General features: G+C 41.0%; 1 protein-coding gene across 1 annotated transcript in view; it reads left to right on the top strand.

The window, feature by feature from the left end:
- Positions 1-313: 313 nt before the first annotated feature.
- Positions 314-13,387, top strand: part of rnf220a (ring finger protein 220a) — a gene marked incomplete at its 5' end in the record, with an annotated part of 42,634 nt that continues 29,560 nt past the window's right edge. Inside the window, 5 exon segments of the mRNA XM_034232060.1 lie at positions 314-356; positions 2,980-3,104; positions 6,347-6,361; positions 6,363-6,383; positions 6,385-6,472. Coding sequence (XP_034087951.1) covers positions 314-356; positions 2,980-3,104; positions 6,347-6,361; positions 6,363-6,383; positions 6,385-6,472 — 292 coding nt within the window.

The following is a 13,387-nucleotide window of genomic DNA, read 5'->3' as shown; positions in this document are numbered from 1 at the left end:
CACTTTCAATCCTTTTCCATCCGTATTAAATTGTAGAAACTGGCGTTAGTTTGCAGCGATGAACACTATCTGGAAACACACTTTGGTCGTTTTTGCAGCAGTGAGTTTTGGCGGCAATAGAATGAGCTGAGGGTGAAGCTCAGAGTCATGGAGGATGTGGAGATCACTAGACATGTAGGTTTTGTTTACAGTGCCCAGTCTCAGCAATCCAAAGCAATCCCATTCTGAAAGTTATTATCATACTTGTACATGTTTAGTTGTTTTATTTTTGTCTAATGTTATTTCCTCCCTCTTCTTTCCTCTCTGCCTGCAGACGTTTTTACGAGTTCGAGCAAACAGGCAAACAAGATTGAATGGTATGTACACACAGCGTCTTGATTCACTATCTTCTTAATGTGGCTTAATAATACTGTACATGGCTCCATTTAATTTTAAGTCGTTTTCATGATTTACTTTACTTAAATAAATACAAATAATTATTTAATTTAAAATATTGCATTTTATCCATTTATTATATTTAGCATGAATGCTAAATATAATAAATGGATAACACTTGAATTCAAGTTCCAGGAGATGATTGCAAAACAAGTTAAAAAACGAATGATACAATGTAATAATGATTAACACAAATGACATAATATGCCCAGTTTCAAGTGAGACAAAAAAAAGGTCTCTTATACAATGAGTCTTTAAATGGTATTTTTTACCTAAGTAGGCATTTCTGAACTGTGTGTGTTTTGATTATTGGAACAACAAGTTACTTATGTGTATTTTCTGTGGTGTTGATGATGTTTATCTATCAATACTCATTAATGAAGTCACATGACAGACAACTGTGGCTCCAGTTTTTACTTTTTCATGAATGATTACTCATTCATGTTAACACAAATAATAATAACTTAATTGATACAGCGTCACAAAGTGCTTTACATGTCGATCAGGCAGCAACAGAGCATGCGGTCAAAGTTCCCCAAACCCACACCAGGCCGTTTCTCAATCTCGAGGATGCTGGCTTGGTAGTCACGTACTTCCAAGTCACTTCCTTCAGAAACGAAGCAAGTATACTTCCAAGCCACGGCTTCGGAAAACGAAGAAGAATGGAACAGGCTAACAAGTGTGCCACTCTCTCTAACGGTTTCAACAACATAAACTGTACCGAAAATAAATACCTCACGATGTCTATCTAATTATGAACTTGCTTTACTTTCATGGAACACATTGTTGGTGATAACAAATGTAACAAAGTAACATATTTACCAACACATGTTCTACGGCACTACATACTTACATTTAAATGTGTGCTGCGTCGGCTCAGCCATTCTCCGCAAGGGTTTTTGAAATTGGTCCGTGCGCAAAGCATTGTGGGGATTTTATGGACGCGAAGTCTACCCATGTGCAGCCTCGAAATTCCCCCAAACCAAGGACGCGGCCTCTGTGGAATTCCAAGTATGCTGGAGATTGGAACGGTGCTGCTGCGCCACTTGATGACGTAGCATCCTTGAAATATTGGCTTGGAATCCAGTATCCTCGAGATTGAGAAACGGCCACAGTTTTTCAACAAAAGCAGCAGTAATACAAAAAAAAGGAAGTCAAAACAAGTGGAACATGGATGTCGGGCAAAACAGAGTGGTGTCATCATCATTAGTTAAAGGCTTGTTAACTAATGAGTTTTAAGAAGTGATTACAACGATTGTCAAATGTCAGCTGACTTTCTTTTTCGTGCTACTGAATAAAACCTGCCAACTTGTGTCAGTCACCCATGTCCACTTTGTCAACCCAAAAAGCATTAATATCCCATCAGATCTTTATTTTAAGAACTGTGCTGGTTTTAGTCTCAGGGCACACGCAGATAACTCAGCCTTTTGCACTTGACGCCCATGACAAGAAACTTAGTTTAAACTTCGCCCTCCATTACTTTCTTTCCGCCCTCATGTGGAACCAGGAATCATTCTCATGTGGGGTATAGCGGCTGAGGGGGGGGCAGAGATCCCTGCCGGACCTAATTAGCGGCTCCTTCCCTTCTCTATTTAACCACGCTCCCCTCGATTAGCGTCAGGAGAGGAGGAGGAGGCCGTTTCTGTCCTGAACCCTTCAGCCTCGCTCCCTCCATCCTCTGTATTTCCTTATGTCCCTTTTGGCCCCCTCTGCTTTCCCACCCAGCTAAAAATTAATGTCCGCGCGCCATTTGCAGTTAAGAAAAAACGACAGAGACTCGGGGCGCAATGACGGCTGTTCTGCTCTGTTAAATTTCTAATTAAATGTGTGTGTGGTGGGGGGAAGCTGTGACAGGAGGGCAGGGGAGGAACCAAGAGGAGAGGGAGGGTGTGGATGTAGAGAGGAGGAAGGGGGATTGAGACTGTCACGTCTTGTCATTTCTTTCTTAACACATTTCAGAAGGGGCCAAGTTTAGCTCCGCCTCCTCTCAGCCTTATGGACTTAAAGCATTGAGAATGAAGGGCAGCTATATTACAATGCATATCCAATCCAGGAACATCCATCCAACACAAATATCCCTCAGGGTTTTTATTGTAGGTGTTTCTTACAAAGTCTGAAAAATGCTTCATTTGAACAATTCAAGTTAGAAATGTATGTGAATTTGAAGAAAAATCCTTTGAGAAATGATTGAAGTTTCAACATATTCTGTTTTTTCATCTACACATCACTCGTATAAATACAAAAGTACTTCATAGCTAGATAAGTCCAATGAGGTCCAATTAAAATAAGCAAGCATGAAATGCACTAACCGAATCATAACATACATTTATCGTTGTTGAATAACTGGTAAAAAAGAATATGTTTTGAAATAATTTTGAGTGTAAATGTATACTCATATTAACAATCCAGATTAGATAATAAAGGCTTGAAAGTCTGGAACTTTTTGGTACCTTGAAAGTGCTTGAATTGTACTAACCCTTCACGTGATTATAAACATTGACATTAAAATCTGTATCGGTCTCTCCCTTGTCTGTCCATTTCCAGCACGTATAGGAAAGATGAAGAGGAGGAAGCCTGAGGAGGGCGGCCAGGTATGTCCGCTGTGCAGCGCCCCCTTGGCTGGGAGCGAGGAAGATATGAGTAGACATGTGGAACAATGCCTGATCCAGGTAGTGCACTCTTGGCCCTGAAACCAGTGGGACAGCTTGTCAACCCTTCTCTTCCTGTAGATGCTGTCCAATCACTTCTGTAGATTAGTGTAAATGCCAACCAATATCTCCTACTTCCTTTACGTGGTGGTTCTGCATTCTCATCATATGGGATTAACTGAAAGACTTGACCATTGACAAATCTAGAGGTGCAGTGATTGTGCATAACTTTTTCAGTCCGACGTCAATTCTATACTGGTGCTGTTATTGCGTAAAAGTTGCACTGCAATGCCATTTTGGAATACATTTCGGGTAAATGTACTCCAAAGTAGGGCTGCACGGTATTGAAAAAAACTGACACGCGATTTTTTCCCCCCTGCGGTATATATTGCGTTTTTTTAACCTGTTAAACCCCAAAGTCCCGGCGGGTACTTTACTTTTTTTTCACGACAGTGTCTCAGGGGATCGTAATATTTAAGAACCTATTAATGTGTTATACCAGATTAACGGAAATAATCTCAGCTAACTGACGATACAAACCATTTTTACCAAAACAAAACACAAGTCTCATAAGAAGCATCTAAATGACCCCTGAGCGAAAAATGCTAACGCACTTTGGCACAGAACTCAAGATAAAAGTACCCTTATTATTACTTATCGTAGCTGCACTTACAAGATATCCGATTAAAGCTGAGGTTCCACAGATTATTTAGGTATATAGTATCATCACTGAGTGATCTGAACTCGGACAGGGGAAGCAAACACAGACATCACAACACGTACCTTTACGTAGCTTCTAGGGGAGATGTCTCACCGTAGCTGTCAATCTGATCAAAAGACGTGTTCAATGGCATTAAAACGAGAAAGAAAAAACGCTGCTGAATCGGTTAATCCATAGGTTTTTTCTATAGGCCAAAATAGTTCCAGATGGCAGATGTTGCTTTTCTTCTTGGAAGTAAATCTTCATTCTCCCGGTATTGTCCTCCTGTGCCTCGCTCATTTTTTACCAGTGTTTTTTGATGGTCTGCAAACTAGGCGGGGCGGGGCCCTGCTGTGATCTGATCAAGAATGATTGTGATTGGTGGTTTGCTGTGCATGCAGGGGAAGTTCTACAACACCACAGCACATGAACAAATAAGGAGTGAGAGTGACGCGTAGCCAAAACCGGAAGCTGCATACCACCAAGGTGGCTACTATTAGCAGCTAACTTTTGTGCTCTGATTTTTACATAAAAATGGAATTATAGGATTATAAACAATTGCTTCAAAGCCACAGATACATTATCAACCTATGGATCAACCGATTCAGCGCGTTTTTTCTTTCTCGTGTAATGCCATTGAACACGTCTTTTGATCAGATTGACAGCTACGGTGAGAAGATCTCCCGTAAAAGCTCCGTAAAAGGTACGTGTTGTGATGTCTGTGTTTGCTTCCCCTGTTGCGAGATCGGATCGCTGTGATACTATACTTAAATAATCTGTGGAGTCTCAGCTTTAATCGGATATATTGTATGTGCAGTTTCGATAAGTAATAAGGGTATCTTTATTTTGAATTCTGTGCTAAAGTGCGTTAGCATTTTTTTTTTTTTAAATGAATAAAACCGCACGTCCCTGCGGTGTGAATACCGCGCATGCGCATACCGCGGTTATCGCCATGACACGGTATATCGTTCAGCCCTACTCCAAAGCAGTATTTTTACTGTAGGTTAAATAGTTTTCACATTAGAAACAGATCTAGGAGTGCAATTTGCTGTGGCAAACTTAAAGCGAGTGCACAGGCAATGCATTATCAACTGCCATTAAGAAATGTTCTACACATAACTCCCAAAAAGATAATTCCAAAGAGTGCGATCAACTGGAATAGTGGTCATTTTAGCGAGAGCAATACCTGCGTCATTAAATATATGTTACCACCATTATTACAATGAATGTGGATTGGTGGCTTCTATTCAATTAGTGAATTACATGCTGAAGTTTAAAATATGCTGAAGTTAAATATGAACCTGTCTTAAATGCTGATGTAGCAAAGCAGACACAACAACATTTAAGCTAAAGGCTTTGGTTTATCCCATATGACAAGTTTGTATCTTATCCATTGGCAGTGCGTCTCCTGAATGATCAGTTACCTCACTTTCATATCTGTAGATGAGGACCAATTTGGCCTATGCTTGCTGAAGATGAAGCCCACGCAGGGAGACTTTAAAAGTCTTCTCTCTTGTATGTAGATGTCACCACCAACGACAGCCTATAATATCCAACTTGGTCTCCAGTAGGGCTGCTCAATTAATCTTATTTTAATCGCGATTACGGCTTGCAACTATTACGAAAACAACGTAATCGAAATAAAACGATTTTTAAAAAAAAAAAATTATTAATTTTGGTTTTTCAGTTGAATTATACTTAAAGTTCAGGGTAATCAACTGTTAAAAACATACTGTTCACATTTTTTCCTCCAATAAATGGATTTTTTCAAAGTCAATGAATAATCGCATTTAATAATCGCAATTACAATTATTGACCCAAATAATCGAGATTATGATTTTTGCCATAATCGAGCAGCCCTAGTCTCCAGTCATTCGTTCCTGTAGATGCTCAGCAGTTCTGTTCTTTCCTAGAATACACGAAAAAGACAACAAATCGTTACCACTAACCTCTAATCCACTTGTTTTCTCACCCCACTGCCTTCTCTCTGTTCCACTAGCTGTAGAATCACTAATAACTCTTTTGCACTCTAGGCGTTAAAGTGCTGTACCATGGCCATGTGAGCGGTTTGTTATTCTTAGTACTGAACTAGTGACATGTTTCAGTCCAAAACAGCAGGTTAAATTGGCCACAAAACAGCCTTCTTTTGGCTAAACAGAGCATTTATTTGAATCTGTTCCAAGATGGAAAGGCCTTTAATTTGAAAGCAGAGAAAAGCTTACATCCTGTTGAAAACATATTGAGTATAGGAACAAAAGGTATAACATGTCACAGAAGATTCCTCCCAGCAGAAGAAGGAAGTAGTAGGAGCTTTCACTGATAAGTTGCTAGGTTCAAGTAGTTTTTATGAAAACATGTTATTTAGATAAACAAAATGTATTCTTGTTTTATTGACAACGGACGATAGTAGTGCTCATCACAGCTGCTCATTGGTATAGTACAGATAACGCGTCCTATGGAGATCTGGCCTTTCTTACACCTCACCACTATTTTCAAGAACAAAGTGCCACCAAATGTGTGAAATGTGTTGCTTTCATTAACATGTGTCCGTTGTTTGTGTCAGCGTGAGGGTACGCTAGGGTGACGATGACTCTGCAGATTGGAGAAAATGGGCGGGGCTTTGAGGAGTACGAGTGGGGCGGGCAGAAGAGGATCAGAGCCACAGCCTTGCTGGAAGGAGGCTTCAGAGGTACACTCACACACACACTTCACATATTCCAACACACCCGACTTCCTTCAAACATCATAACACCATTAGCTCATTGTAGGATATGCATGCTAGCTTTTCTAATTCAATAGCTTTTAAACCTTTTTAGTAATATTTGACATTCTGGGAACACTGCATTTAAATGCTTTTACGATTTTTGCGATTTGTAAACTTTTTCACACCTTTTGAAGTCCTTTCTACGCATTTACATTTTAAAATGTTCCACATATTTCAGCCATCATTGGTTGTAATTACCTTTTCAGTTCAACCTCCCCTTCTTACACGTTAGCCAGCAATTCAGTGTTGAGTCTGTTGTCAGCTGTGTTGAATGGGACCAGGGAGCCACAATGGTGCCCAGCAGTGTTCTGAGGGGAATTCCAGGTTCGCCCCGCGGGAGTGGGGGTCCTGCCAAGCCCAGCTGAGCTGAGTGGGTGGGTGGGTGTCCAGAAATGCAATTATGGCGCTGTATGGGAGGGCTGGTCACTGGGGAGCACGGCTGCTCTGTGACACAACACACACACTGATAGCTCTCTGTCACATTTCTGCTCCTCACATTTTTCAAACTTGTGATTTTATGTTTAGCCAAACTCATTTCACTTAATGTTCTTATGCTTAACTTGTTTGAGCAAGTAGTACAACAATGATTTAATGAAATACATGATACTGTATATTAGGGCTGAACGATATATCGTGTCATGGCGATAACCGCGATATGCGCATGCGCGATATTCACACCGCAGGGACGTGCGGTTTTATTCATTTTAAAAAAAATGCTAACGCACTTTAGCACAGAATTCAAAATAAAGATACCCTTATTACTTATTGAAACTGCACATACAATATATCCGATTAAAGCTGAGATTCCACAGATTATTTAAGTATGGTATCTAAGCGATCCATCTCGCAACAGGGGAAGCAAACACAGACTCACCCGTAGCTGTCAATCTGATCAAAAGACGTGTTCAATGGCATTAAATGAGAAAAAACGCGGCTGAATCGGTTGATCCATAGGTTAATAATGTATCTGTGGCTTTGAAGCAATTGTTTATAATCCATAATTCCATTTTTATGTAAAAATCGGAGCACAAAAAGTTAGCTGCTAATGGTAGCCACCAGAGTGTATGCAGCTTCCGGTTTGGCTACGCGTCACTCTCACTCCTTATTTGGTAATGTGTGTGTGAGACTGCCGCATAGCCAAGACCGGAAGCAGCAGCCACTCTGGTGGCTACCATTAGCAGCTAACTTTTGCTCTGCGATTTTTACATAAAATGGAATTATGGATTATAAATGAAATTATTATATGTATACAGAGACGTTAAAAACCTATGGATTAACCGATTCAGCCGCGTTTTTTCTCGTTTTAAAGCCATTGAACACGTCTTTTGATCAGATTGACAGCTACGGTGAGACGATCTCCCCTAGAAGCTCCGTAAAGGTACGTGTTGTGATGTCTGTGTTTGCTTCCCCTGTCGCGAGTTCAGATCACTCAGTGATGATACTAATACCTATATAATCTGTGGAACCTCAGCTTTAATCGGATATCTTGTATGTGCAGCTACGATAAGTAATAAGGGTACTTTTATCTTGAGTTCTGTGCCAAAGTCCGTTAGCATTTTTCGCTAAGGGGTCATTTAGATGCTTCTTATGAGACTTGTGTTTTGTTTTGGTAAAAATGGTTTGTATCGTCAGTTAGCTGAGATTATTCCCGTTAATCTGATATAACACATTAATAGGTTCTTAAATATTAAGATCCCCTGAGACAGTGTCGTGAAAAAAAAAGTAAAGTACCCGCCGGGACCTTGGGGCTTAACAGGTTAAAAAACGCAATATATATCGCAGGGGAACAAAAAAACCGCAATGTCAGTTTTTTTCAATATCGTGCAGCCCTACTGTATATACTTGATTCACCAAAGACCAGAATGGAGAAACATATTTCTTTACTCATATTAAAAGTAGGGATGTCCCGATCACCTTTTTTTTGCTCCCGATCCGATTCCGATCATTTGATTTTGACAATCTGCCGATAACGATTTTTTCTGATCTTTATGCAATGCATTAAGAGAAAAAAAAGCATTCAAGTTGTCGCTTAAGGTTATTTTCTTTATTTAAATGACAGTACCCAACTATCCATTCTATCTAACATGGATATAGCTTCTTTTTTTCACAGCAGCATTGGATCAGTTCAGTTGTGCAGCATTGGATCAAAACAAAATAAAGCTTATCAGTGGTCCACCACAAAATAACCATGTAAACAAATTGAGTGCAAATAGTGCAGTAACAAAACAAAAATAACTCTACTGGAAAGAGGTAGCTTGACTAGCTTCACAAGTTCACATTCAGTCACAAATAATAAAATAAAATAAAAATGTGGCTTAGTGCAATATTCTAGCCTTAGGACTAACTAGTCTAGTATTAATGCAATGAACAACAGCAGCTTAACATAACATGAATAAACATTATTTATATAAAGTATTATATTTCCATCTTACACACACACAATAACACAATTCAATAGTAATCAGCAGCGAACCACTTATTTTTTTTATTCTACAGTATTGTTGTTTTATAGTTATTTGTTAATGTAACCCAATTTGTGTTCTTTGAAATTGAAAAGGATATTGCATTGTGTTGGTTACTTTCGTTGCAGTTGTATATGTCTTAAGTGTAATTTGTCTTGGCTTCCTATTTATGGACATGCTTTTATTTTGAAGGAGAGGTAGCGCGGTTGACAGGAAGTTGTTGTTGCTTTGGAAACAACGTGACGGAGATTAACGGAGAAAAGTAATATCTACATATAAAGACGGAGAAAGTAAACGATAACGTTTATCAGTGATTCCCACAGAAATGAAATATACTTTGGGGGAACGACTCGGGGTGGTGTGGGGGGGCTTGCGTGAATAAAAATCTCCTCAGAAATCTCTCAAAAATGTAGGAGCGGGGCTAGTCCTGGTGGGCTACCCAGGCTGAGTGACAAGGTGGCATCCAGGAAACTGAAATTTGCAGGTCACTGCCATCGACACCAGGAACTTCCAGCTGGCAAGTTAGTATTCTGGGAGCCAACACACGGGCACCGACCAAGAGGGCGCCCCACGCCAACATACGTGGAGGTGCTGAGGAAGGATGTGGGGGTGGAAAGCTCCACAGAGCTGGCCGGGTGTATGGAGGACCGTGAGGATTGGCGAACCCGTTGGCAAACTCGTCTAAGGACGACCTAGTAGTAGTAGTCCTTGATTGGCTCAAGTTCACACCTTTTTAGGGGCGGGGCTAGTGATGTTGTCCCGGGGATGCTTAGGAGTTTGTTAAAGGAGATATCCCACTGACGTCATCATTTGATTCCAAAAGTGGGTCTGGACTCGCGCCCATAGAGGCTGTTTACCAGTATAATGGCTCCCCCCAAAGTATAATTTATGGGTGGCTCCCCCCAAAGTATAATTTATGGGTGGCTCCCCCCAAAGTATAATTTATGGTTTTTTAAGTTTTTTTTACTCACTGAGCACTCATTGCCACCAATGCAAATGCAAATGAGTGCTCACTGAGTAAAAAAATTAAAAAAACACACAAATTATACTTTGGGGGGAGCCATTATACTTTGGGGGCCCCCCAAAGTATTAACATGCTGTGGGAATCACTGCGTTTATGGTTAAGTGTTAGCACCCCCCGAAGAGGCACAAGCTCTTACGTTGATATTGGAGATTTCAATAAATTCAATTTGAGAAAAAAAACGGGGAATAAAAAGAAAAAACAAACAATCGTATTAGATTGCTCGTGTTGAACGGAGCTCTGTTCTTTCCACCACTCGGAACATCCTTCTTGCAAACATTGCATCTGGCTGTTACACTGCCTTCGCTTTCAATTTTATAATACTTCCAAACTCCTGACATTTGCTCTGTCCCGACTCCTGAGTCACCAGCTGAACGTAGCCTCTCGTTAGCTTACTGCTACTATTAGACACTGCGCCCACTCTGTTGCCAGATTTGAGAGAAATAAGCAACCAGGTCTGAAAATAAGCCCAAAAGAAGCAACACATACATGATGTTGTGTAATTTTAAACCAAAACTAAGGCCTCAGGATGACTTTAAGACGTGAACATGGTCATTTTTGTTTTGTAACATTAAATAAAATAATTTTTTTAAGGATTCCCGATCCCCGATCTTTTTCTCCCGATTCCGATCTTTTAAAAATCATGTGATCGGCTCCGATCCCCGATCACGTGATCAGATCGGGACATCTCTAATTAAAAGTGCTGCAGCCTATGCTTTATAATGAACTGGTTAATGTCTTTATAGTTTTTAGATGTATTGTTTGGAAAATCTGTAGAATATAACAGTGATAAGTTCCTGTTGGGAACGCAAAATGGAGCTACAAATAATTTCATTATAGATAGATATATATACTTACTATTTCTTTATTTCATCACTTTGTCTATAATATGTTAAAAACCCAAAAGATAAATGTATCTACTTTGACTTTTGGGTTAGATGATTTATTCCGCACTGTGCCCCCCATTGTGGCCTCACGTGTGTTTATCTGTAATATGTGGATACAAAAACAACATTGGAGGCAAACCCTCAAGATGTGCACAGATGGAGGTAAAGAGCCGTTGTCATCTCTGAGAGGCTCCTTCAAACCCTCTGCCTCGGCTTTCATCTGTCCCCTTCCAGCTCTGCCTGTTCGATCCGTTGTTAAACACACACATGCTGAGCCTCACCTGCAAGCCAGAGAGAGAGAGCCGAGGAGACAAGACAGATCAATGTTGAAATCTCAACTGTAGCGCTCCAAAGAACAGCTCGCGGGGTGGGAGGTGGCCATCCATCTCCCCGGCGCTCCGTCTCTCTTTCACGTCGTTAAAGCGAGCAGACACAGGACCCTTCTGCCGCTCTCTAATAGGGGGCCTTGTGATGTGACACATTTAACTGAGGTGGCCTGGGGAGAACCACTTCAAACACTCACACACTCTGCTCAGGGCTCAGAAGGTGGATTTTGTCTTGAAAGCTCCTCAGTGGTTCTAACACTCGCCGCTGAATCGGGCAGGCTCTGGAGGGCCGGCGTGGGCCAGACGCACACAGAGATGTTGCAGGGGGTCTCCTCAGCTGGTGGCATGAAGAGAGGGCCTATCCCTCTGTGAAGTGCCACCATCCTTCCCTCCCTTTGAGAGCGCCAGGAAGAAAGGCAGAGGGAACGGGGCCCTTTCAAGGGGAGGAGGGAGGGAGGGAGGAAAATCGAACAAGATCCGTTTATGATTGAACTCTGTGTGAGGGAAGACTTCCCTGTGTCTCGCACCGGCTTAGCCAGGTTGAAAGGAGCCTCAGCTCAGACAGAGAGCCTTCTTCATCTGTCTAGTGGACTGTCTGTCGGTCCAAGTGTCCGTTTTATGAGCCGGAAAGCAACTAGATTTAGCTTCTTAACCTTGCGGGATACATTATAAAAATGTGGCCCAAGTTTTCATCATAATGTCATGCACTTTGGATTGTGCCATTTGAATTGTTTTGATATTAGCGCCGATAAGAGAGCCCAGTTTTTGTACAGATTCCAAAACGTAAACATGTTCAGACTTTAAGGGTGCAAAGCCCTTATTTTCATATCAAATCAATTATTCTCATTATTTGTCTTCAATCAAGCAGCACAAAAAAGTGATCCTTAATAAAATAGTTTAAACTCCAATAAATGTAGATTACAATGAGGAAATATTTAAAGAATAGTTTAACAAGGCTAAAAAGACATTCTGAGAGATCTGCAAATAGACACTTTTGTTCTTTCACAATGGAATCATTTTGAAAGCACGATGCCAGGGAATACTTTCAAATTCAGTACAAAGTTTTTCAGAGCCCAATGGGGGTGCTCAAAGTGTTCTATTGTCCAATAGCACTTCAAGTTCCTGATATCCAGCAAACAACTGCAATACTTTAATGATATTTCACCAAGTAATCAATTATGAACATTTTGGCTGGAATGACAGCCAAAACTAAAAATACATTTGAATACAACATATTTTTAGTTTTTTTCCTATTCATATTTGGTTCTCTAGTGCTTTTCCATTGGCATTACCAGGCATTGAACAGAGTGGTTGATCTGTGAGTTTATCCGCAGACAGGGAGGCAGACAGATCCAGAGGTCTGATATCAGCCCGTCCTGAGAGACGGAGGAGGAGAAGAAGAGGGGGATTACTGCAGGATGAGATGGCCCAGAGGGATTGAGAGAGAGGAGAAAATCTGCGCTTTGTAAATGGACTTCAAAGATGGCCGTCTTTGTGTCTGTCTCCCTTTCCCCATCTCTCTCTCTCTGACCTGTAAATGGCAGAAAGATAGTGTGATGACCTTTGACTCTCCTCCTCTCTGCTTCTTAGAGGGTCCAGATAATTGCTATGGTAACGGAATGTCTGCAAGGTCGGTGGATTGGTTGATCCGGGCTGTCAGTCAGCCTGATGAGTCTTTGATCCCGCCTGCCTCCTCAGATCTTGACTTGTAGCAGCGCTGAGGTGACACCTATGTAGATTGAGTGTGTTCGCTGTCGCAAACATGTAAATCAGAGGATAAAACATGTAGTTAGCATGTTAAGAGTCACCGGTATTCAGGAGATGGTTATGATAATGAGGCAGACCAGGATGGCCCTGTAGGAGTCGGGAAGTGTGTGTATTGATCACGCCTGTCAAGCGGAAAAAGAGAGGAAACTGGTACAAGGGGGGGGGGAGAGAACAATTGATACAGGAGTAGAGAGAAAAATCAACGTGGTAAAAGAGAACAGTCAAAAACACAAGGAAGGGAACATTAGTAGAAAGGGGATACGTCGGATAAATGCGAAAGTATAAAGGTAAGAAAGGAGTGATGACGTAAAAAGGAGGGGAAATAAGGTGAGGAATAAATAAGAAGAGGTGGAGGGGTAAAAAGGAAAGTGGGGGGT

The sequence above is a fragment of the Gymnodraco acuticeps genome, unplaced genomic scaffold (assembly GCF_902827175.1).
Source record: "Gymnodraco acuticeps unplaced genomic scaffold, fGymAcu1.1, whole genome shotgun sequence".
Lineage (NCBI taxonomy): Eukaryota > Metazoa > Chordata > Actinopteri > Perciformes > Bathydraconidae > Gymnodraco > Gymnodraco acuticeps.
This window is presented reverse-complemented; position numbering and strand designations above follow the sequence as displayed.